Below are 25,706 nucleotides of genomic sequence, written 5' to 3' on the forward strand. Positions count from 1 at the left end.
GTGTTTTGTTTTGTTTTGTAAACAAACAAGTGGGTAAATCTGGTAAGTACAAGTCAGAATCCTAAATATTGAGTTTTAATCAATTGTATAAACTGGTAGGTCATTGTGAAGCTTTTCTATAGATTGCTTTGTCTTTCTTTGGGGAATTAAAGCTCTTTGTCTCAGTTTCTTCATGGATGGTATATCCAAGATAACATCCTTTCTGCAGCTTAAGTGAACTCCCAGAATTATACAGGGTGAATGCAATATAAGGAGGTCACAGTCTTACACAGGGAAGCAGCATAGAAGCAACCAGCCATAATGCAGTGTTCAAGTCCTATATTGGAGACATGAACAAGCTTTTGTGGGCCCTGGGGTGGGGTGGCCTCCTTAGGAGGGAGAAAGTAAGGTTCAGGAAAGAAAGACAAAATTCAAGGGCTTTGAAAGATGAATTAAGAGTTTGTTTAGCAGTGAAGAAAGGATATTTCAGAAATAGAAACCATATGGGCAAAGGCATAGCGACCTGCAGTTGCACCGCGTATTCTAGGAATTTCTAGAGTGTACTAGAGTTTACGTGTTGGGAAGTTGGGCATAGATGGAAGAAGGGGTGAAAGAAGAAGATTGTCTGATGGCTGTAGTGAGCGATGAGGCTAGGCTGGGGCCAGATGATGAAGAGCAGGTCATGGGTTGTTCTGGTCAATAAGGGAGCCATCAAAGTGTTTTAAGGTTTGAAGTGATGTGATTCCTGGTGGAAGTGCAGAGGTTGGAGTCTGGCTTCACTGTGAATGATAAATCCTAATGGCCTGAGAAGGCTGAGGCTGTTGTCAGAGGACACATGAAGGCTCAATGAGGGATTTTAGCAGCATTTCAGAAGGAGATGAGGGAGTGAACGTAGGAGATAGAGTCTAGGCCAACAGTTGAATGTGAGGCTTTAGGGAGATGGGGTTTCCAGACGCCTGAGTTTTCAGCCTGGGCCACTGAGTGGGTATGGGTGCCCTTAATTGGTATGGATGGGGGCGCTGAGAGTGTGCCCGGATTGTGCACTAGCAACACTGGGAGAGATGTTGCAGTTAAAAAGAGAGGTTAGGGCTAGAAATTGAGATTTAGAGTCCCCTGCAAATGGGTAATATTTGTAAACATGGAGCTGGTTGAGTTTGTTCAGGGGGAACAAATGAAGACAAGATGGGGGGCCACTCGGTGGGTTGTCTTAGGTGTCACCAACATGTAAGAGGTCTACAGATGAGGAGATAGCCATAGAGATTGGAAAGGAGCCCCAGAAAGACAGGCTTAGAACTAGGAAGGATTGGTTTCCCAAAGGAAAAGGGAAGGAGAATTTTTAAAAGTTGGGGATACTTAGTGTCCAAAGTCAATTAGGTGGAGTTTGGGAAGTTCAAGGTAAGTTGCAGCTTATAGAAATAGTAATTTTGGAGTTAGGACACATCTAGACTTATTGACTCTGAGAGCTTGGCGTTGGGCATAAAGATTATTATTAATATTTGCTTGTTTTAAATGGTGATCAGGGACTATTAAGTTTTGCCCTTGTCTTTTACCCCTCAGCATGTAACTTCACCAAAACAGATTCAGTCAGACTGTGGTCCTGGGTTGCTTAAAGGATGAATGTTCTGTAGACCTTAAGAAATATCTGGCAGAAAGCAATGGATTATGTTTATTTGTAATCTCTTCTTCTGATTCTGAGGGAAATTTGCATTTTTTCCATCTAACTTCACCATCAGCTACTCTATTGAAAGAAGCAGAAGCTACTTTGAAAGTTTTGTGTGAGTTTTGGGGAAGGCATGAACAATTTCATAGAAAATAAAAGGAAATTTGCCCAACCACTGAGCACATCCTTTTAATTGCTCTTATCAAGCCTTCAGACATTCCCCTGGGGGGGAAATTACACTCCCAGTTCCAGGTCCCAGAATTCACCATGTTAACAGCAGCAGCAAGGAGCAATTTATTTGCACAGTCCCTTCTGTACCCTTCTCCCTGTGTGACTCCCCAGTTGAGCAGTAAAAGGCTCCAATAATGGCGATATTATACTAGTACATACAGATTCTACTGGAAAATATGTTTGCGCCAACTAACATGTAAGTAAAAACAATAGCCTACTGCAAACTGGGTGCAGCTCTGTGGTCTCCTGGGATATCTTAATAGGTTTTGTTAATTCCTTTTTTTAAATGCCTGTTGCCTTCAGATGTACTGAGATCCATCCTCAGTACACAATGTCGACTTCAGAGTTTCCTCTGAATTAAAATAAATGAGCAAGTAGAATGCTTGTTAGTTAAAATTGAAAGCATGAGCATACATGGCCTTTCAAAAAGCAAAATGTACTGGACTCCAGTTCATCTTTACTTGGTTTTATCTCTCCAGCCCTCAGCCATCCTAAGATGCTGCTGCACCACTTCCTCAAGGAAGCACAAACAGGAGCAAATCAAGTTTCCGAAAGTAAAGTTGGATCCTGTTTAAGTAGATTAGGGTCTGGCATACCATTTAACTTTATCAGGCATTTAAAGTGGAGGATGTACACTGTAGCCGGCTGTGACTTGCCAATTAGCTGGGCTTTCCCCACTGTTTCTGGTTTGGCAGGGATGAGGGTGGTTCACCCTGCCGCACTGCTGCCTGCCAAGGACACATGGCCAGTTCCCGGCTTCCTGTCTTCCTCTTTGTGTCCTGGCCTGGCCTTCCAGGGAGCTGCCAAGACACCATTGCCAAAAATCTTCCTTCGGAAAGGTCAAGCAACCTCAAGTCACCTATGCCAATATTTGTGTTTTCTTTTAAATCCTTCTGTGCTCGACTTGGAGAAAAGTGTACAGCTGAACATGCAGAGAGTGGAACCTGGGGTCACTTTGGATCACTTGGATAAAGCAACAGAACCCAAAGAATCCCTTGGCCAGTCAGGGTATGATGTTTCTAGTAGAATTCTATTTAAAGCTCTGTGAAGTGTGATAGAGTTCAGAATGGTTCAATGTGGATTTGGATTTAGTTTGCTTTTTAGGATTCACTCTACGCATGTGATTTTTGGCTGTAGCTAACTGCTGGTGCATCCCATGGCAGGGAGAGAGAGATTAAAATGGAAATTGGTCTTGGCTTGAGGACTGCAGTTTTGTTTGTTTGTTTTTGTTAGGACTCTGTAGTCGCATGCTACTTTTTGCTTTCGGGTTTGTGAGAAAGCATCCTTGTAAGCGGTGTGAGAACAGTGCACAAAGGAGTTAACCTGGGGTGCCTGTTGAAAGTGCCATTTCTTGGCCCCAGCACTGCTATAGGAATCACAGCCACTGGGGGTGAGGTCCAGGAATCTGAATTTTTAACACGCATCTCAAATGATTCTGATGCTCACTAAATCTTGTAGACTGAAGGTGTCACTGATTGTGAAATGAAGATAAAGCAAGTAGCATTATTGTCACCAAACAGCAAATGGTCCCACATGTTTCCTTCAGTTGATCTTTTGGGAGACCTAGATCTTTTTCTTTTTTTTTTCACTGCTACTCTTTTATTTATTTTTTTATACAGCAGGTTCTTATTAGTTACCCATTTTATACATATTAGTGTATATATGTCAATCCCAATCTATTGGGAGACCTAGATCTTAACTTGAATCTTTAGATCGTATGCAAACCAACAACAACAAATGCTTTTTGGAAGATTGAAATTTAAAAAAATACTAATAAGAAACATTAAATACATGCCCCTTATTTGAACCCTAAATTTTAAGGTTTTTTAAAAAGTTTTTCCCCGTGACACATAGGGCCACCACAGGTTGTATACAGAACAACTCTAGCTGTCTTCCCCACTGCAGTCCACACTGTGATGTTCCTTGGAGTTCTATAGTGTGATGGGCCCAGAGATACCTCTCATCAGAAGAAAGTTTCATGTCGCTAATATTTCAAAATGCAAGGCAGTTTTTTTCTTTATTTTGAAAAGATTCCATTGGAGGAATATGGAGAACTGAGCCACCTACTAATTCTCATGGCTGTTGTCATTTAATAGGGGAAACACTGTATGTTCTGCCTGTAGATTCAAGGAAAGTACAACATAGCCCCAATATTCTCTTTCGGCTTTTCATGTAAAATTGTCCATAGCATATCTGTCCGAAGCTCAGTTTAATTTTCTTGTATCTTGTGATATGCTACCTCTGTTGGTAAGGATGGTATAGCCTTGAACCTTTTTTTGTTCTTTGTTTTATAGCATTCCTCGAGTTAGGCCCAGGTTACCTTTGTAATTTTGCCTTTTTTTCCCCTAAATTATTTCCAAAATTTGCTGAAAAGCTGCAGGCTCAGGGACACCTCTGCCTTTCTGACATGACTAACAAACGCTCCACTAATGTGGAACACATATTCTGTCCAAGTTTACATATAGCCTTGGGCTCCACATTTGCAAGTTCAGCATCTTCCATTGAAAAGAAACAGCATATTTTTCCTTAAACTCCCCCTTTGCTTCCCCTTGAACCATAGTCTTTTATAACAGTAATAAGGAAATGTGGTTATGGGTATAATTACCATAAGGCAATTGCACCCTAGAGGACTGGCAGAATTTACTTTTCTATATCTGAGGGCTGGGCTCCATCAAGAAGCTCCATTTGCAAATAACTCAATTAGAATAATCACGACAATGTCTTTATTTTTATGGCAGCGTTCCCTATAGAGATCAAAGTGTGTCCTATCAGATTCATTGTTCCAATACCCAGTGGACTGGGATAAAAAAGTTTTATTATAGCTCATTTGAGATAGACAGTTGAGGCAGAGAGAGGGTAAGTGACATCCCAGAGGTCGCCAAGAAAGTCAGTAGGAGAACTGCAAAGAAGAATCCAGGTTTCCTTTTACTCTGCAAGTTATCAAGCTACATACATTCTTTCCTGGCCATTGGAGAGGATGAGAATAAAGCCAGCCTCTTTTCAGATTGCAAAATCATGTGGGTGAAAGTGCTTTGAAAATTGTAAGGCATTGTTGCTATCTCTATCACTTAGTGCAAATGGAAGGTGAGAAAGAACCTTACTGTCAGTAGCTAGTTGTTCCAACTCATGTGACATGGGTTTTGCAAATTCTTGATTGATGGGGCCCAAACTATCAGTCATCTTGATCATCAGTGAAAGACCAATGAAAACTTACATTTATAATTCTGAATTTAAAAAATACATTTAAGCATCTTATAGCTCTTTACAATTCTTTTTTTTTTTTTAACTGCAAAAGTTCCATGAGATTGACAGCAAACTTTGAACCAGTCAAGAAGCTGATGATCAAAGTTTCTATGGTTAAATAAACTACCTAATGAAGAACTGATCTAAGTATTCTGATTTTTTTTAAGGTTTTTACTTATAGACTCTATAATTCTGAGGGTAGGTGTGAGGAACTTAGGCCCTGTTTTTTAGTGGGAATAGGAGAATTGAGAGTAAAATTGCTACTAATCTCCTAGTCTGATTTCAGAGAGCCTTGGAGGACACATCCTCTGGGGAAGAGACACAATTAACGCAATGTTCTTAATTACTATTGTTTGCTTGGTGGTTAAAGGTGGCGTATTTTGGTGTAAGGCGGTTGGCTCTAAAACTGTCCTGTGTGCTGGCGTGGGGGAGGGGAGTCAGCAGTGGTAGCATCCCTCCCTTGAACAGGAATCCCTTTTCCCAACCAGGAGCTGAAAAATCAGAAGTGCCCCAAATTATCAGACCTTGCCTTCTATTGGGAAAAATGAGAAGTTAGGCACAATAGAAATACATGAGGTTTTAAAGCTCTCTCTTTGCTTTTCAAAGAAAGTTCTAGAGTAAGTTCCTATTTCTTCCTTCTAACCCACATAAATGGAGCTGTCTTCCACTTATCATAGATCTTCCCTGTTCATCTCATGGGAAGAGTAATGGCCTTGAGACTCTCATCATCACTGCACCTCTTGTTGTGTCTTACTGCTGAAAACAAATCCAGGTAAACAGAGGAACAGAAAATAAAGTTCAGCCAATGTGAGCTTGTTTGTAAAATAACGTAGAAAAAAAATCCACCTTTTAGGATCATTTTTAGCATGGCGAATGGACTGAGGAGATAAGTACTGTTCTCTACCAGTTGATTGGTTTATATCAGTTAATTCCAGTTTCGGTAATTGCTGGATGATACTAATAGAAAACTTTCAGTAATTATTTTATTATTGTTGGTTTATCCTTTCAAAGGAAAGTTTGAAAACCATTTTCTTAAGCACCCCCTCTTTTTTCTTCCAAATGTCCTTACCGGATTCCTGGGCTCCTTTTTCCTCTTTTGTGTTGTCTGTTGTATTTTGGTTTTCGTGGTGTGACATACACATCCATCATAGCACGAAAGATTCCTGCTCAGTGAAGAGAGAGTTGAGCAGTGTGGTCACTTTGAAAACACAAGGGTCACTGTGAATGGGAGCCTAATGTGAGGAGGAAGCTTTGGCTTGGGGTCCAGATTGGGGTAACCTAACTTTCGTATTCAAGTTGGGTCTGGAACCCTGACTTCATTGCCATCACTAATATTGCCATTGAGTAAACAAACCTAAATAAATGAGAATGATGCAGCAGCCCAATAAAAGTCTTCTCATTTGTAGTTTATATTTTCCAGCAAAACCCAGAAATGACCATTTTCTTAGAGATTATTTCTGCTTTATGTCCTTGCAAAATTAGCTAGACTTCTACCCCATCTTTACTTCATTAAAGTGTTCCTTAGATATAGAGTCTGCTAGAAAATCGAATATTTTGTCAACAAGATGTAAAATGGCAAGCATCATTTTCTTTTAAGTAGCTGTTGCTTTTTCTTTCATTTCTTAACCAGTACCACGGGAGGGAGAAGGGCTATGCTCCCCTCAGGCAGGTGACAGAGCTTCGCAGGTTCATGACGGAAGCTGTAACATTCCAACCTTGCTGTCTTTGTTAGTTGGTTTCAGTTCTGCTTAGGTCAGTGGTACCAGAAGTCCTTCTCCTCTTCCGGGAGTTGAATGGTCCTATGAAGTAAATTAATGGTTTCAGTCCAAGTCTTGGGCAGAGAGACACCACAATTAGCACTCCCTGGTTACCTGCGTTGGCATTCTCAGCCAACATGCCAAGACCGAAAATTTCTTTCCAGGTCAAGCATAGCACATTATAAAGCAACTCAGGGAATGTCACACTAAAAGATTTACTCTTTCCCTGAGAAAGAGAGAGACCACGCTCATGCCACTGGGTTGAGGTGATACAACCCGCCTCCAGTATTAAAAAATCATTTCCTTATAAACTGTTTCAGTGTTATTTTGTTCCATTATATCTGCTGTGACGTTTGTAAGTGGATGGAGATTTTCTGTTTATTGGCTTCCAACCAGATCTTCAAATACATTGTTTGAAGGTGGAGATTACTTCTTCTTTGCTCTATCAGCCCATTTGTAGGAGGGTGCCTCTTTACACCTATTTCTGGGCCAGTTACATCTGTCATAATTTCAGTTATCTGCTTGGTATAATGTAAGCAATTCAATTTCATTTGTTTTATCTTGTCTCTGAGTTATATATTCCTATGTGATGGCTCTTAAATCACAGAATCCACATGTAGAGTACATTGGAAGAACTGGGGATAATTTCTTATTTCTTGTTGTCTTTTTTTTGGACGGCAACTTATAGCAAAAGTTTAAGTATAGAATACCGTGTGTGTAGTAAAAAAAACCTGGTTAACATTTAGATTCACTTTCTATCTGGCATTAGGCTTCCTGCCTCTTGTCCATGTTGCCAGAGAAATTCAAGGACTGTCTCTATCTCGTGGTCTCAGCATTATTCCTGTAGTTTTCAATGCCTGTGCAATATGTCTACTGTCATGTTATGAAGGTTGTCTCTTAGCTTATTCATTGCACTATAATGTTCTCATTGGAAACAAAACGGAGGGACGGGAAAATGCAAAAAGTAGAAATTATTGTTCTTCTTACTTTATGCTCATTTTATGCCTATTTAGACTATAACTCATTTTCTTTTTTCAATAAATATTTATTGAATTAAATTTACAAATTTTGCCGTAAGTGACAAAAATTGACTAAATAGATTTCAGGCTCAGGTTTAAAAAAAATTTAATAAACCGTAATTTTCAGTTGATACCCTCTCCATATGATGTTTGGTGGTAACTATCACAAACCAGGGCACTAATGTTTAAGAAACATGAAAATAAAACTTTCGGTGTGGGGGGGTGGGAAAGTTCAAAATGATTGAGAGGAAACCCAGGGTCATGGTATTATAGTGCAGTGCTGGCAACTGAGTACACCCACCAAGCACCGGTGCCATCCTATTAAAGTTTCATCAGAAAAAGGTGACACCATGTGAACTGATGCTTTATGTTTTCTGCAATGTCACTTCCCTCTAGTGGGGTGTTATCTAACACACTGTAAAATATCAAGCACATCCATACTGCTTGCATTTGTGATTGTAAAGTTTTAGTATTGTGAGTTCATATACTTCCCTATACATATAAACATAAACATTTTTGTTATCTCCTATTTGTGAAGTGTTCTAGTAAAGCACCATAGATTATGCAGTTCCAATTGAAGAAAATACTTCTGTCTATTCTTATTTTATGAATTTTCCAATGTGAAAATGCTAGACGTCAAGTGAGTGAACTATTTCCTAGAGAAAAAAGTAATGCTGAAATTATTTCTCTTTTCAAATATATATTATTCTTATGTTGATATATGTTGGTCTATATATATGTTTTTTTTTTTGCGGCACGCGGGCCTCTCACTGTTGTGGCCTCTCCCATTGCGGAGCACAGGCTCCGGACGCGCAGGCTCAGCGGCCATGGCTCACGGGCCCAGCCGCTCTGCGGCATGTGGGATCTTCCCGGACCGGGGCACGAACCCCTGTCCCCTGCATCGGCAGGCGGACTCTCAACCACTGTGCCACCAGGGAAGCCCTGTTGGTCTATATTTAAGACAACTTTTTTATTATCTCCACATGATATTGTTAGATATTCAGATAATTGATAAGCAACTCAAAGTTGTTTATGAGATAGAAATAAATGTACAACGTTCTATAAAAATAATCAGGCTCATAAATTGATCCAGTCAAGGAGCAGGCAGTCATGTTTGTAGGAAAATCACATGCACAAGGAAAAACCCAGGTATCATGTTAATTGTTAAAAGTTGGATGGAAAGACTAAGTCTGAGTAGGTAAAAAGAAGAAATTGTAAACCTGGATGGGTGGGTATGAGTAGCAGAGGATCTGCTGGAAGAGATGGATTTAGAGCTTGGCATTGAAAATCTGATTAATTAAATTGATCTTTTTTTTTTTTTTTTTGTGGTACGCGGGCCTCTCACTGTTGTGGCCTCTCCTGTTGCGGAGCACAGGCTCCAGACGCGCAGGCTCAGCGGCCATGGCTCACGGGCCCAGCCGCTCTGCGGCATGTGGGATCTTCCCGGACCGGGGCACGAACCCCTGTCCCCTGCATCGGCAGGCGGACTCTCAACCACTGTGCCACCAGGGAAGGCCCTTAAAATTGATCTTTTTTAAATGTTGATTATCTTTGCCAATATCATGCATTATAAAACACATTGGGGTATAGCATTTTGTACTGTGTACTGAGCAGTGACTCACCTTTTTTAATGAAAATCGTAACAATGACTTGAAATTTATTAATATTCTACATGGATTATATTTAGTCCGCTAACGCTAACTCTATTACCTGACATCTATTTTAGAGTGATGAATATGACAAAAAGTACCTGTATCCATCAGGATCCAGAAAAATAGAGCTCTTACCAGAGTCCACTAGAAAGAATTACCTAGGGGAGACCAGTTACAATGATGTTAGAACAGGTAAAAACCCAAACGGGCAGTGAGGCAACCCAGACATTAGCATCTGTAGGAACCCACTACTGCAACTAAGGCTGGAGGGATGGAGGGATAAGGGGAGGAGGTGGTGTTGCCAGAGCCCTTGGAGACCACAGGGAGAGGGGCCCACCCTGTGGAAGCTAGAACACAAAGGAGACAGCCATTGCTTGGAGATACCTGTTAAAGTAGAGAGAAGAGAAGAAACACCTCCCTTTCTCCTATCTTCCCACTCTCCAAGTTCCACAACTCCCACCAGAGCCTCCCATTGGATGGCTCTAATTTGAAGCCAGTTGTTAATGAGCTGGGAAATGTAGTTAGCAGGAACAGAGTGAGGGATGTCTTGGAGGACAAATTATCACTACATGACAATTCTGATTTTGGAGATGGGGTGGGGGGATGGAATTGAGGTAAGGTTCAAAGCATTAATTTTGTGGGAGGGATTAAGTTTGCAGGATATTATCCAAAGCCTTATCATACTAGTTTTTCTTACTGGCATTGAGTTACTAAATTTTTTTTTATCCTACCGGAAAATTTAGTTTATGTTTTTTCATCAGCATTATTAGATGCTTTTGAAAATTCTCCATGAATGATCTTGTTGGTTAATTTTCAATTGTTAACATACTGTAAATGTCAGGAAGTATTCGATCTTCTGTAATTAGAGCCAGTCTTTAAAACCCAAAACAACAGGTGACAGACTCAATTGTTCTGATGGCAAAAAATTATAATCACCCTCTCCTTCTCCATCTTTTGGAGGTATCAGGAATGGACCAGGAAAAGTTCAACTGCCCTTGTAATCAAGCATTGTCTACAACTTGGAAATAATGATGTGGTTTCTTGGTTCTTTTGTGATTTTGAGGGGGAGGTTGGGTATGCAGCATAGCTTGTAGTTTGTTGTTTGACTGGAAGGCAATGTCATTTTTGAAATGGCAGCATAATAATCAATTTGGAAAATTGAACATTAGCCGTGTGTAATGTTATGTGCAGTGGAAATAATCTTTGTGAGCATGGGAGATGAGTCTACAGTGAAGAACTTGACGTTGGTCTGCGTTAAAATTTTGTCACATCTGGAAGGCATTTGATGTATAAAATTACATAGGTTTGATACCATTCACGGTTAAGACATATGGATGGGGCATAATGCAGAAACTTGTTCTTTTTCATAGTGTTTAGGTATAGCGTAGAGATTTTTGAATCTTAAGGAGTCCATTTAAATCTCCATTAAAGATAAACTGAGTAAAATGACAAAATGGAAGGAATTTTGAGCACAAGGTTCACAGCTCCGTGCTCTTATACTCTCGATTCCCTTCTTTAAAGTGGATTAAGCAAGCGGGCATGCCTCTCATCATTTTTTCTCATTTTCCAAATACCCATAGTAATGGACAGTCGATTCCATAGTAGGCTGCTATAATAGGCTTTTTAGTATTCTTGTTTAAAGTTACCTGTATTTTTAACTTTCCTCTTAAAATGATCATTTGAAAAAATACTGCCCCATAAAATTATAACAAATCTTCATATTTCTGTTGAGTTATAAACTTTTCAGAGTTCTTTCAAACATATCATTCCACTTATTAGAATAATCCTGACCCTTCTCTTGAAAAAAAGAAGGAAAAGTCATGTTCGTTAGCCATTTTTTGGTTTTTATTTTACCAGTAAAATTGAGTTACTTTCCTCTCATGCACAGTTTTCATTTGCAGGAGGAAGTTACTATCTCCTCATTTGTTTCCTCATTTTATCCTTTAAAAAAATTTCACATGATGTATTATTCAAGTAGTTTTATTCCTGGTAAATTAGCTTTTGTCCTGAAACCATGAGGACAGAAGTTCTTTGAACCACTTATCAAGGAACTGTTAGAACATTTAATACCATTATCTGCCACATCAGCAAGCTTCCTGTTTCATCAAGTGACTTCTCTGATTTTTTTCCCTCCAATATTATGATAAAATTATTTTATAAACAAAAGCAGTAATGAACGTCTGACGTACAAATCTACTTTACCATGGTAGAAATATATTATCTCTATCTTACTCTATTACTCTGCTATGTATTATACACCTTTGATTAAATACATACATTTATTTTTATATGAATACATCATCATAGACTTAAGAGCCATGATTTAATAATAAAGCAAGGGTGACTTATTAATGACATACAACTAGTAGGGTATGTAAAAAACCCACCGATTTCTTTTCTCTAAACTCATATAATGATTTAAACATTTCAGTGATTTGGCGAAGTATCTTTTTACCTTAAATAATGGAGAAATCTGTTGAGGTAAAACATTTCTTTTTAAGAACACATGCCAATGAATAAAGGAGCACAGGAAAAAATAAGGATATGACTTTTTGGTCATTGACTGAATCAGTTGCTAAATTTATATTTGTAGAGAGTTTACAGACACTTAAAAATAGACTATATGTAGGTAATAACCAAACAAGTAAAAATTATGATTGGCATTACTGCCAATTTAATTATAATTTCAGAAAGATGGAAAGTATTTTAAGTGATATCAGCCATCAAGGTCTTGTTCATTGTAAAGAGTGGTCCTTTATTCAGCAGATATAAACGCCAGGCAGTGAATAAGGCTAACATGTATCTTGACCCATGAATTTTACACTCCAACAGGAGACCTGTACACTAATGCAGAACTTTAATTACCTGCGTTGTTAGTGTTTTCAAGGGGAAGTATACAGTGAAAATGGAGGAGGACTAACTAGGAGGGGTTTTTCTTGGTGGGGGTGGGTGGGTGTGAGTGTGGGAAATTAAACCTTAAAGTATATTAAAACAAATCTTAGCCTTTCCGCACAAATATTTGTGCATATTTTCACTGTTGTATAAAGTTATTTTTTTCCTCTTATTCCTGTTGGAAATGACTAAGGCTAAAAACTCCTACCTTTTCTTATTCGGTTTTAAGTGATTGGTCAAGATACAAACTGATTCAGGCATGAAGTGGTTTGCTTAGGGTCAGAGCACAAGTGTTGGCAGTTACTGAATGGAACCCAGGAGTTCTGACTCTCCAGACAGTTGTGAGAAAACACGTCCTGCTCCCTGAGAAGAAAGATTGCCAACAAAATATTAGAAAGTCTTATGTCTGGTTTTAATCTAGATAAGCAATATTGTATTAAGTTTTGGGGAAATACAAAAACCGACGTAGCACAGAAGGGCCACGTACACCCAGAATGTGCTAGGTGTAGGACTTAGAATAATGCATGAAGACCCCAGGACAAAATAAAGCAGATAAGTAAGTTACTGTGCCAGGCAGTGTAACTAGTGCTGTTCAGGACTTCGGTGGTAAAAGAGCATTTATTTTCCCCTGCTTTTCTTTTAAGAGAAAATTTCAGACCAATAGGATCACAAATGTTGCATTTCGTTTATGTTGAAATTTTGCATTGATTTTTCAATTTGCCTCCACACTTATGCTCTTGAGTCTGATGACATTCTGGTTTTCATTTTCAGATTCATATTTCACCAGCATTCTCTTTGCACTACATACCTTGCTATAAAATGCAGGTTTCGTGGTTTCCAAGGGAAAAAAAATTATATTACATAGTATGGCTGCAATCCACAATGTCTCCCAGATGGGAAAGACAGAACATTCATCTCATCTTTTCCTCCTGGATCTGGTGGGGTTTTGGAAAGGACTTCATTGTTTTCATGTGGCAGAGTGCATTGGCAAATTGTTTTCTAAAGTACGCAGTGGCGTGTTCATCTCATATTATAAGATATGGGCAGCATTTAGGAAAGATTATAAATCTTACAACTCTCCTCAGAAACTTAAAATACAGCTGGAAATGTTTTGCTTCCAACAAACATGCAATCTTCATAAAATTGGAAAAGAAATGTTTTGAATAAATAATGTTTTGGTTTATTTCTCTCTAGTGCTAGATCTATTTTTTTAGTCAAAATCATGCCATAAAACTCCTCCTTCTTCTACGCTAACACCCTTGCCTCTGTATTTATATTTTGCTGGTGCATCTAAATTTTTTTTTCATTTTTAAAGTATGCCAGATTGCTTTGCCTTGTTTTTAAAGATAGAAAACTGGATTTGCTTCCAGGGACTCTTTCCCTAACTAGGCCAGTTTAAAAACTAAACAGGGATTGAGTCAGTTAATTAATTTAAATGAGATTACAAATCAAAAACATATTACGCAATCTTGATTTAATTACCACATTTTATTTACTTAATTGAAAACACACTGTAGAAAGTTTGCAATCTTGACAATGACCAGTATGGTATCTTTACATTCTATAGGCTAACAAGAAGTTTAGACGATCCTGGTTGTGACCTTTGGTTTACTCAATCCCTGGATCAGTAGAGAGTCATTGAACTTAATCTGAGGCCAGAAAGGTCAGATACAATTATCCCTGCTTTCATTTGCGGGGGTTTGGTGCTAGTTAATGAGGCAATACAAACCTCTGGCCAGACATGTTGGCAGGTTTCACACTTTTTGTGCAGGGGTCTTCCCATCTGCATTGGTGAATAGTCCCCCGGCATGAACAAATATGCTCTCAAATGGGTGTGTGATTTTCTTTTTTTCCCTGAAATTTCAGTGCCCTATGGTTTTGGCTAATTCCTTGTGAACAAATTTTGGTCTTGAGCCCAAACAAATCCTTATTTTAATCCTTGCGATATGATGCTTTGAACCTAATGCTCCTGTTAAGCAGAAAAAGGTGGCTCTTTAAAAGAAAGTTTAATAATAGAACTAGTAGAATGTGTAGGGGTAAGAAATAGAGGGTATAGTACCTGTCTACTCTCTTGTTCTGTATTTTTCTTTGGTTAAATAAGTTACTTTATCTTTAAGGAGCCTCAATATAGCAACCTTTTTTTAAATCTCTGAGTTTTGCTGTATAGAATATATATTTTAAAAATCCATGTTAACCAATAAAAAGGGAGATCTGAAGGTATGGGTCTTCAGATGGAAAATAATATGGATTAAAAAGCATGATTGAAAATATGTAAGAAACCATGTCTCCCAAATATTATTTTGGTTCTGTCAAAAGTATTCAGAGAGGTTTAATGTCTCTTCCTGCTCAGAACCGGGTTTAGGGGAATGGATACAGACTCAGCAAAAATATGTCAAGGACTCCATTAACCAAGTGACAGAGTTAACGCTTCCCATGGATAGCTAGTTACCCAAGTTTTGCAGAGAAGTGGATGCCATATAATGTAATCTATTGAGAAGGGACAGATAGACCGAAGCAGAGAAGAAGAGAATGAGCATTTCCCCGCACACTTACATGCTTATGAGAGATAAGAATGTGCTTAGTTTTCCCAGATTCTTTCTTTCTGTTATTCTCAACCATTTAAGAGCAGAAGAAGGAAGTACTGTAAAACTTTAGTTTTGTGGCATCCCAATTGATGAAACAGTCCTCCATTAAAACTGAAGCTGTATAGATTTTTAACGTGCTGGAGAAAAAATACAGCAAATTATGTAATCAGAACTGTGATTACATAAACCTAACTCACTATAACTCCCAGGGAAATCAGTCCTTGTAGAAAATAAACTGCCAAGAAGGAGGCAGGATTTTGCACAGACGGAGAGGGAGTTTTGTCTGAGAAGAATAGTTTTCTCCTCTCTCCTTGAAAAAGGTGGATGTTTTTGTCTTAACTTTGTGTTTCCCTGTTATAAAGTGCGTGGGTTTGTATCCCTTCCTTCAGGTTTTTGTTTCTTACATTGGCTTTTCTCTTTCTTAAGTGATTCTTTCTGGCATACTATATACTTAATTTGTAAAAATATACTATTTTAGTATGTCAGTAGTTAATAATGTTTTGGAGAGAAAGAAGGGGACTATTCTAAGCCTTTAGAAAACTCTCATGGTATCTTTAGTTGACAATGGGCTATTTCTTTACCTGCTTAAAGCCAAGGAATATGACAAAGGGGCCCTTTATCACATGATGACTAATTTTAGTTCTAGCAAGAGGCTATCTGTAGGTTAACAGGTTACAGTGTGGGTTTCATTTACTCTTCTGATATCCCTTGATATAAAAGCTATATTGTTATAGAGTCATAGAATTTTAGAGCCAGAAGGGACCTGACAGTTTACCTTGTACAATCCCTTCTTTTCACCAGAATGATTATAAATAAAAATGATGCCTCTCAAATTTTTTTTTTTATAAATAAAAATCATGCCTCTCAAGTCATGGTATCAGAGAAGAAAATGAATTCCTGGAATGTGTAATTTTGGGGTAGAAAGACAGCTTATATATAAGGGTCATCAAAAGCTTCTTGGCCTCTTGCTTGCAAACTAGTGGCCTGCTCCCTGGACCTCCCCTGACAAGCATCTCCTCCCTCTGTAGGAGAGAGCCAAACCTTCATTTCTGACCCAAAATAGTGCCTCTTATCTACCCCCTCCCATTTCCAAATAGTCCTTCAGAAATTAAGGGAAGCAGAACTGAGCCTTACATTAGGCTGGGAGACCCACCCTGGGAATTGTGTCTCTATCCCCTTTCCTTGTCACAAAAGTTTGTCTACCTTTTTTGTGTGTGTGTGTGTGGTACGCGGGCCTCAAACTGCTGTGGCCTCTCCCGCTGCGGAGCATAGGCTCCGGACGCTCAGGCCCAGCGGCCATGGCTCACGTGCCCAGCCGCTCTGCGGCATGTGGGATCTTCCCGGACCGGGACACGAACCCATGTCCCCTGCATCGGCAGGCGGACTCTCAACCACTGTGCCACCAGGGAAGCCCAAAGTTTGTCTACTTGATTTTCTTTTCCACTGGATAATTTCTCAAGGATTTATTTATTTATTTAAAATTGAGGTATAGTTGATTTACAATGTTTCAGGTATACAGCAGAATGATTCAGTTATACATATATATACGTATATATTCTTTTTCAGATTCTTTTACGTTATAGGTTATTACAAGATTTTGAATATAGTTCCCTGTGCTATACACTAGGTCCTCATTGGTTATCTATTTTATACATAGTAGTGTGTATCTGTTAATCCCAAACTCCTAATTTCTCTCTCCCCCACCTTTCCCCTTTGGTAACCATAGTTTGTTTTCTATGTCTGTGAGTCTATTTCTGTTTTATAAATAAGTTCATTTGTATCATTTATTTTTAGATGTTTCTGCACAGAGGCAGCATGCCTAGTCTTTCTTCCTTTTTTTCTAGTCTTTCTTCTTTGTGCACTTCCGTAGTTTATAGGCCAATTGTTTTCTGTTCATTTGACTTAAACAGGTGTGTCAGGTGCTATACCAAAGATTATGGCCATAAGGCTAAGTAGGGCAGTATCCCTGCCCTCATATAGTTCAGAATCTAAAAGGGATGACCTCAACATGGAGGACTTTAGGGAGAAAAAAGACGGACACCGCATGCAAAGACTCAGGGGCATCAAATGGAGGTGATACACATGGAACTGAAAGGCTAATGTGTGACCCAGGTGTTGGTAGGGGCCAGATCAAAGTGCCTTGAATGACATCCTAAAATTTTGGAGTTTTTTCCTGTATGTATTGGGACTCATGTAAGAGTTTTAGCAGGAAAGAAGCTTAATCAGTTTTAGGTTTTGAAGAAATCGCCTTGTTAGTAAAGAGGAATATGTACTAGCAAGATGTGGGATCTGTTTATTTTTCAAGACCCTGTTCCTTAGGTCACCTCCCTCTGATATCTTTTATGACATGCCCTTGCCCATCCATCATAGGAGGAACTAATTATTTCTTCTTGGTATGTACTCATTTACAGCACCTATCACAGTGTATTTTTTAAAATTTGTACATTTCTGTCTGAGCAAGCTCTGAGCTTCTAGATAGCGTAGAAAGTATATTCTTTTTAAAACAATATGTTAAAGCTCATTATTGTAAATTAAATGGAAATTTAATACACATTTATGGAGAACCTAATATGTTCCAAACATTAGTAACTGGAATACAGAACGTGCTTCATAAATCTTATTCTCATTTAATTGATACTTACATGAATGACCTTCAAAAAACCTTTCATAGTTGTGATGATCCAACCACATCAATTAATTGAGTTCATCCCCCACCACATCCCTCCCCCCGAGAATGTTAGTACTTAATACAAACATTTAACAGGTCAGTATTTATTTATTATCTTACATGTTTAACAAACATTTTATTGGACTTCCATTAGATTATCAGTAGAACATTAGAATTTCCTCGGTTTAGCAATGAAAATCCAAACTAAATTTTTTAGAGTTGGCCTCTTTCTAAAGCATTAATTAGTGTATAGACTTCAATGATAATAATAATTATTTCCAACTTCAGTTAAAAAGAATAGCTAAAGGTTTTTTCTAAATTTCTGAAGAAGGTCTTGAATATATTGGTAAATGGTGGCAAGGAGGAGGGAGATTAGGGGAATATAAAGTTCCCAGAGTGAAAGTTCATTTGGCTTTGCATGATTTTAAGATTGCATCATAACCACTCAAGAGGCAGTGTGTCTGAATGGGTGGCCCATGTAGAGAACACGTTTTAATAGTTGCCATGTAACTTTGTACAAGCCATTCAGATCACTTAAGTATCTCAGGATCTTCCATAAAATTGTGTCATTAGAGAAACTTGGTTACTCCTTAGGTAAAGTTTAGATATTAGAAGAGCCATGAAAGATTGGCTACTTTTTAAAAAGGAGTGGATGGAAAGATTGAAGGAAAGTTAATAAGGATCATGTAAGGATGAGAACCTTTACTTATTCCTAGAGAATCTTTAACCTGGGGGAGGGAGGAATTGATTGAGTTTAAAAAACATTAATTTAGAAGTGGTCTCATTAACTATTCTTTTTCCTAGAAGAAATATAATATGTTTCATTCACACTTTTAAAACACAAAGGATGGGAAATATGCAAAGTATTTCAATCCTACTTTCCGTCCAGTCAGGTCAGAAAGAGACAGACAAAGAAATGTAGAAGTTATAGAATGAGATCAGGGAAGAGGAAATAAAATGTGGAGGGAATGACAGAGGACTGGTTTAGGTCTGCTGCCTTCAAGACCCCTTCCCCTCCCTTTTTCTCCGCTGCATCAAAATCTTTCTAGCCTCAAGACTGTGTGTGCTGGGCACCTCACAGTCCCATTCTTACAGCCCTCCTCCTTCAAAGACTTCAGTCTTCTAGAAGGTAATTTTCATCACTTGGCTGGTATCTCCTGCCTTTTGAGCATGACAGCTCCCTGAGAGCCTCGAAATGGCAGCAATGCCTTCCTCCCTTTTGGGGAGGGTGGGACTAAAGCACTTACAGAGGAATTCAAGAGGGCACACACTTGCCCACCTTCAGTTGATTCACCACGGACAATTTTAGATGCTTACACTGGGATGGACAAATTTAGTCATATCCCTTTTCTCCCTTTCTTCCTGAGAGTTAGTCCGTTAAAAATATTAGTCATTTTTTGAATGTGTCTTTTCTGTTTAATAATAGCTTTCATTTATTGATGTGTAAGATGTGTCTGACCAGTACTTGATGTTTTATATAGTAAAATCTTTGCAAGGATTCTGTAAGGTAGGTAGTATTACAGTTAAAGATCAAGACTCCAAGGCTCTAAGAGTTAAGTAATTTTGTATAAGGTCACATTGCTAGTGAGAGACAGAGCCGGGATTCGCTGTAACATATGAAGTACACACACACACACACACACACACACACACACACACACACACACACACACACACACACACACACACACACACATGACTTGAGCAAATGATGGAAGCAGTTAAAGAAAACCTTTGGGTATAGAGTAATTTGACCTAGGTGGTGAATTGGAAGGGTTTTAGATGTGGTCTAAGTAATTCTTTCTCTGAAGTTCACCACAATAACAGTTCATTCTTGGTTTCTCTGCCAACTGTGACTCCCTGGTTACTTCCTTTTCCAGCAGTTGGAATTAAGTGACCGATATAAGGTGACATAAGAGTTAAAAGTAGATTAGAGTGTTAGAATTTACAGTTGGAAAAGTAAGTGTGCTTTTGCTCGTTCCTTGAGGGGGCCTCTTCTGTGTTTTGGGGATCCAGTTTATGCTGTTTTACTGCATGAGAGGGCACAGACATTGGACTATGAGGGGAAATCTGTCATGTGTGCCAGTAAATGCCGGATTATTTTAGAAAGTGGAATTATTATTATTAAAAGCAAGTGTATGCCTCAAGTTTAGGGTCTCCTTTAGCTTTCCCTCAAATGTTTGTGGGTTATTTTTCAGAAATTACATTTTTTTTTCAATTGAAGAAGTTGGTCTGCAGTTGTTGGAAATAGGGGAAAAGGGTAATTTGAAGCAGAAAAAAAATAGGGTTTTCCAAATGGGATGTTGTGGTAATGGGGTGTCATTGTTCTAAATGGATACTTTCTCAGGAATGGAAGAGACATTTTTCTTTACTGGATCCAAATTTCAGCCACAAGATGTTGGGAAAGAATTTTGTGGTTCTGTTTTGAAGTTGATTTAACTAAAAATACTAAGGCTCACCTAGAGTGTACAGCTCCTATTCCCTGATGGCAACTCTAATTTACCTCATGTTGTGTCATCGTGAAGGTGTCATTAGCCACCATGCGGGATCAATATCTAGACCTCCATAAATGTGAAGTAGCTTTACAGGGAAAAGTAAAATATGGGGAGGCTCTGGTCAGTGGGTACATACTGCATAAATAGGAACTTCTCAAAATGTTAGAGTCACTTGAGAGATTAAGCTGGAATGTCATGTCAATTCTGGGGGACATTTGTCAGAGGAACTCACGGCAAAAACAGCTGAGGCTATAGCAAAATCATATAATTTTTCTCTTTTTATGTAACTGTCATACTCCATGCCTGGAAAGTAGCCAGTATTGGGCCATCTTTTATGGGAATAAAGAAAGAGAAAGATTGATCTCCTAAGTTATAAGTCACTGAGTCTTGCCTCAATTCCAGAAAAACTAATACAATTCATGGGAGATGAGACAAACCTTTTGGAGAGTACCTAACTCTCTTCGACTATCTGCAGAAGACTCTAGCCAGAACTCAGATTGCAGGAGTAGTCCTGACTGGTTTCTTTTCCATTTGGGGAAATAAGAAATAAATTGGAGGATAATGTGGGAATCATTAAATATATTTACTGAGATTTTATAAAAACTGTTCCAGGGCAAGAAAAAAAAAAGGAAAGAAAAGAAAAAAGACAAGGAAATTGGATGAAGGGGCACAGTTCTGATCTCAGTATTAAATCTAGTTAGCAGGCATGAGGCAAAGGGCAGAAATAAATAACCAAGTTTTATACAGAAAGAAGTCAACAGAATGTCCTTGCAGTTAATAGTAGAAGCAGCAATTGCAGTACGTTAATAACTTCAGTGGAAGAGCAGAATAACCCTGCTGAAAAAAACCAGCATAAGATTTTTCTGCTTAAATAAGACTGGATCCCTGTCTTGGGTATAATGGCCAGGTTTCAGGAAAGAGACTTGTCTGTGGCCGCCTATGAAATTTTGTTGAAATTCACTATCAAGTTCAAAATTGCCTCTTCTAGGCAAGCAAAGAAAGCTGCTGAATCTGAGCCATCCAGCCCAGTGCATTCACAGCCGTGAACAGCACACTGAGGAAAACACAAAAGAAGTAGACAGAATCTCTGCCTCTGCTTAGGAGCATGCAGTTTAGTTGGGGAGACAAAACTTAAATACTAGAACCAATAAAAGAAGATTACAAAGCAACTTGCAAGTAAGTGTATAATAATATGGCGCAAATGACACAGATAAATGCAGAGGGGACATGGAGGAAAGGGGAGTGAGCAAAACACAACAGTGTCAGGTTAGTTAGAAAAGGCATTTTAACAGTACTGTAGCTTCCATGTTCCTTTCTGTAGCATCGATGAAGAACAATGTGGGATAGGAAATTCAGATGTTCTGCATTGATCTCTTCCTCCTTATCTGCCGAGTCTGTCCGTCTATCACAGATGGAAATTAAATTGATCCAACAATTTGCTCTCCACAAAGCCGTGTTGGTTTCTACCTAGTAATTTATGCCTTTCTTGGTGTTTGCAAATCGATTGCTATCATGGGATGCAGTCAAATCTGGGCCTGGATCCAGTAGGTTGGGGGATTATTGGAGTGGATATGTGTGTATGCGATTGAAATCCTGGAAAAACGGACTCTAGTTTCTATGTATTTTTACTCATTGAATAAAAACATTTTCAGGTTTTTTAAAAAAGCATGTTTAATTACACTCAGATTGCATTTTTAGGGAATGTATCTGCTTTATTTCCTACTGCTCCTGACAGGCCCAACCTTCAAACCACCTTCAGTGGCTTTGTCGCCAGACCTTTTGTTTTAAAAAAGCCTTGCCCTGCCCCACAAATATTAGAGATCGCTACTTTTTTCCTCTTGAAAAAAAAAAATATATATATATATATATAGATGTTCTTCTAGTTTAATAAATAAAACATTGCTCCTGAAAGGCTTAGGAAAGTATACTTTATTCAAACACTCGACTTCATTGTTCTACGTTAAAAAAATTTTTTTAAGTCCTTCTGAGGATTGTGAAATTCTTTCAAAACAAATTAAAAAGAAAACATTTTCTGTGATTTCTTTACAGATTCTGGACAATCAGGAAGTCCAAGCCACAATGATCCTGCCAAGAATCCTCCAGGTAAATATGTGTTCCAGGACGTTTGCAATCTGACATTGTTGGAGAACAAAGGTACCACTGTATAGATAAACACCCCGTAATTGGTCAGCTGCCTATTTTGTTCTGGCAGGCAGGTATGATCAGGACAAGATGTGATTCTTTTTAGGCCCTTCACAGTGGCACATACTTCCACATTGGCGTCATCAGTATGTACCTAATCACTAATGTTTTACTTTTTGTTGGTGTTTCTTTGAAAATGAATATGCATGTATTTTATAGTTGTATATCTTTCAGGTGCTAAAAGTCACTGTGTTTGAAAAGCCAAAAAACCTTCTAATCTTTCTTTTAAAATGCACAAGAAAAAGTATAATTTTTCATGCTCTTATTATAGTTTATCAAATCTCATTACTTTAAAAAGTAGGTGGTGGTGGTAGTGGTTATGTCTTCATGCAGGATTTTTGCAAATGAGTTTTTATTCCATAATGTTTTTAATGGGATTCCCAGAATCAGGAAATAATGAAAGTAAGACTTTTCCTGTAGTGTAATGTATGTCGAATACTCTCTTTATTTTCAGAAGTTGTTCCAGATCTGAAAATGGCTTTTATAAGAAACCATACTGTCTTCATGGTTTTGTTTTTCCTAAAGCTGAAGAGATAGAATTTTGACGTTGACTTAGGAGTAGTATCTTTTCTCATGAGATAAAAACTAGTGCAAAGAAGAATTTCTAATATTTTAATCTCATAAAAATTTTAATTATATCTGTGACTTTAGTAAAAGAATGCCATAAGAATAACCTAACAAAAACAAAACAAACAGGTAAAAAAATTCAAACTAACCACATATAACCTCCACCTCCAAAATGATCTCATTTGGCTTTTCATTGAAAATAGACCCCCAAATTTATAAAAGGTAATGATAAAAGTTTCCACAGGTAGACTTAGTTTTAGGTCCTTAATTGCTTGATCTTCCTGTCATAATACTTTGCTAATGTGAGGCTGAAGAACCCTCAAAACTACAAGAAAATATGACAGAGCATTCTTGCTTTAAAATGATGTTAGAAAGATATAACAAGTAAATATGTAAGTAAAAATGCAAAGTCAAAACAGAATATATTTTTTTCTTTCTGAGTCTTGCCTATATTTTGTTCTCAATTTTTATCTTCGAAAAAATTTTTCCAACTGCATATTAACTTATTCTGTATTGTACAAAATCAGATGGTATGACAAAAGTAGTATATCCTTCAAAGATAAAAACAATTCTAATTAAGTATAGATATAAAATGTTTACTAAGTTGATTTTTCTTTACTTTCATAAAAATCATTTAATATGACTACAAATTGGTAGCAAAACATTGAAAAAACTGAAAAAATTTAAATGTAACTTCCAGTTAAATTGATTATTTTATTTTTTGTGTGGATGGGGCCAAGAAAGCGAGCTATTTAGAATATAATAAAATTTGTCAGAAATTTTCTGAAGTTGAGAAAATTTATTAGCTTGTAATGTCTTCAACTTTACTAAAATTTCTTCTTTTTAATTATTAACGTTTCCTCTGTGTAGCATGATAACCAAAAGTGAATTGTATCCAAACATTTTTTAAAAGCTTCTTCACTCATTTTACAAAGAACTGGCAGGGAGGGGGACCTTTACTAGAAAAAGAGTTGATAAGCATTGTTAAGTCAGACTAAACAAAGGATATGCTCTTTGCATTTGAATGACAGCTTGGTTTGAAATTAATAAAGCTGTTATTGTTTGAAATGCATTTCTGAACATGTACAGAAAGAATCATACTCACTTAAAATGTTCTCTACTTGAGCTGAATGAATAATCTCTGAATAGTTATATAATGACAGAATATGATTTTTCAATATTTGTTGAGAAGCTTGGTTAAATTTTCTTTACTACATTCAGTGTAGCACCTATTAATTTATCTGTTTACATATAATATGGCTAGCAGAAACAATCAAGATAAAGCATCTCTATTTTTTTCCCTTTTAAATTTTCCTTGGAAATCAAACCTTTTGTGAACTATGTCTGAAAACTGGAATGTTGCAGGTAAATGTATATTATGATTAGTTGAATATTATGTATATGTAAATTGTACATTGGTTACCAGTTTTTCAGAGATAGAATATAATAAAACATAAAATATCAAAATTAAGTCAATAAAATTAGAATTTTCTTTGATGATTCAGAAGCATTCCATCGTTTTAACATGCTTTGTGTATCATTATATTATGGACTTAACCTTAGATATTATGAAGGAATTCTGTTTGATGGAAGTAAGAGTTTGTTCTGTAATACCTTGACATAAATCAAACCACTAGAAATATTGAATAGTATCTAACTGGAAATGTGAAAAATCATAACTTATTAAGGTTTTTGTTTTGCAGTCAATTGGGGTAAATTATACTTATTATTAAAAGCTCTTTTCATAAGTATAAGCATGTTTGGTATTTTTAGAGCATAATTTATCTCTTGGAGCCTCTTTTCATCTCTCTTTTCTGGCTTTGGCTGAAATGTGAAATCTCTGAAGTTTAAATTTATTGTATCGAGAAGGCATGATACATTTACGGGCAAATTCAATCTACTACCATGAGCAATGAAACAGTCGAATCACTTTGCTGTTTGTATTGTTACAACAAAGAGAAAGTAAACTTCTGAAAAAGATTGCCTTGAGTTCCAGCTCTTTCTTGTCACTGGTAGTTTTCCACTGGGAGATGTGCAACCCCTGGACATTGCCACCATCTCCTTCTGTGTTTATTTCATAACAGCTTGGGAAGAGATGGCAAAAATTCAAGCCCTTTTGGAGGTAAAGGCCCTTTGAAATCTGTTTACCACTGTTGACATGAAGGTGGGATCACATCCAGTCATTCTATAAGTACAGATGCATGGGTCTCCCACAAACTGGGCATCCCTCTGGCTTGGGTTTTCTCCAGCATCAGACATGACTATCTGATTCAGAAGAACTTCTGAAGGGTGACCTTAAGGCTCTTCAGACTCTAGTATGGAGTCTACAGATAGGCCTTTAGTTTTTAATTTGTGTTTCCTGATTGGGATTTGTACTTAGTTAGCAAGCTAATCACATGCATTTGAACAAAAGAGACACATTTTTGGGGAGGAAGAATATTTGCTACTTATTTTTAAAAGTGCTTAAGTAGGGTTTTTTTTTACTATTTTAAAAGCACTTAAATAGTCTTTGCAGTATTTCCTTGTACTATTTCGTGATTTAATTTTTTGTATTTATTCTTTGTTACATAGTGGGGATGGGCACCATACTCTTTTCTGGGCTAAGGTGCCCAAAAAGTCTGACTTTGTCCAAGGACATGACATTGTTATTTTGGTCAAGAAGCACTAGGCTACTTCATTTTTTGTATGATGCACATTTCTCTTATTTATGTTGGGGTCAAAAGTTATATGTTTATATCTAGATACTTCTTTCTGAA

At 37.6% G+C, this 25,706-nt stretch overlaps 1 protein-coding gene across 8 annotated transcripts in view; it reads left to right on the top strand.

Annotated features, from left to right (window-relative positions):
- NFIB (nuclear factor I B) overlaps window positions 1-25,706 on the top strand; it is a gene marked incomplete at its 5' end in the record, with an annotated part of 435,190 nt that overhangs the window by 316,361 nt on the left and 93,123 nt on the right. For all 8 annotated transcript variants that reach the window (XM_079705896.1, XM_079705897.1, XM_079705901.1 and 5 more), the window contains one exon: window positions 22,231-22,284. In XM_079705896.1, coding sequence (XP_079562022.1) covers window positions 22,231-22,284 — 54 coding nt within the window. The remainder of the gene's footprint in view (window positions 1-22,230; window positions 22,285-25,706) is intronic.

Source organism: Hyperoodon ampullatus (assembly GCF_949752795.1).
Source record: "Hyperoodon ampullatus genome assembly, chromosome: 6".
In the NCBI taxonomy this organism is placed as follows: domain Eukaryota; kingdom Metazoa; phylum Chordata; class Mammalia; order Artiodactyla; family Ziphiidae; genus Hyperoodon; species Hyperoodon ampullatus.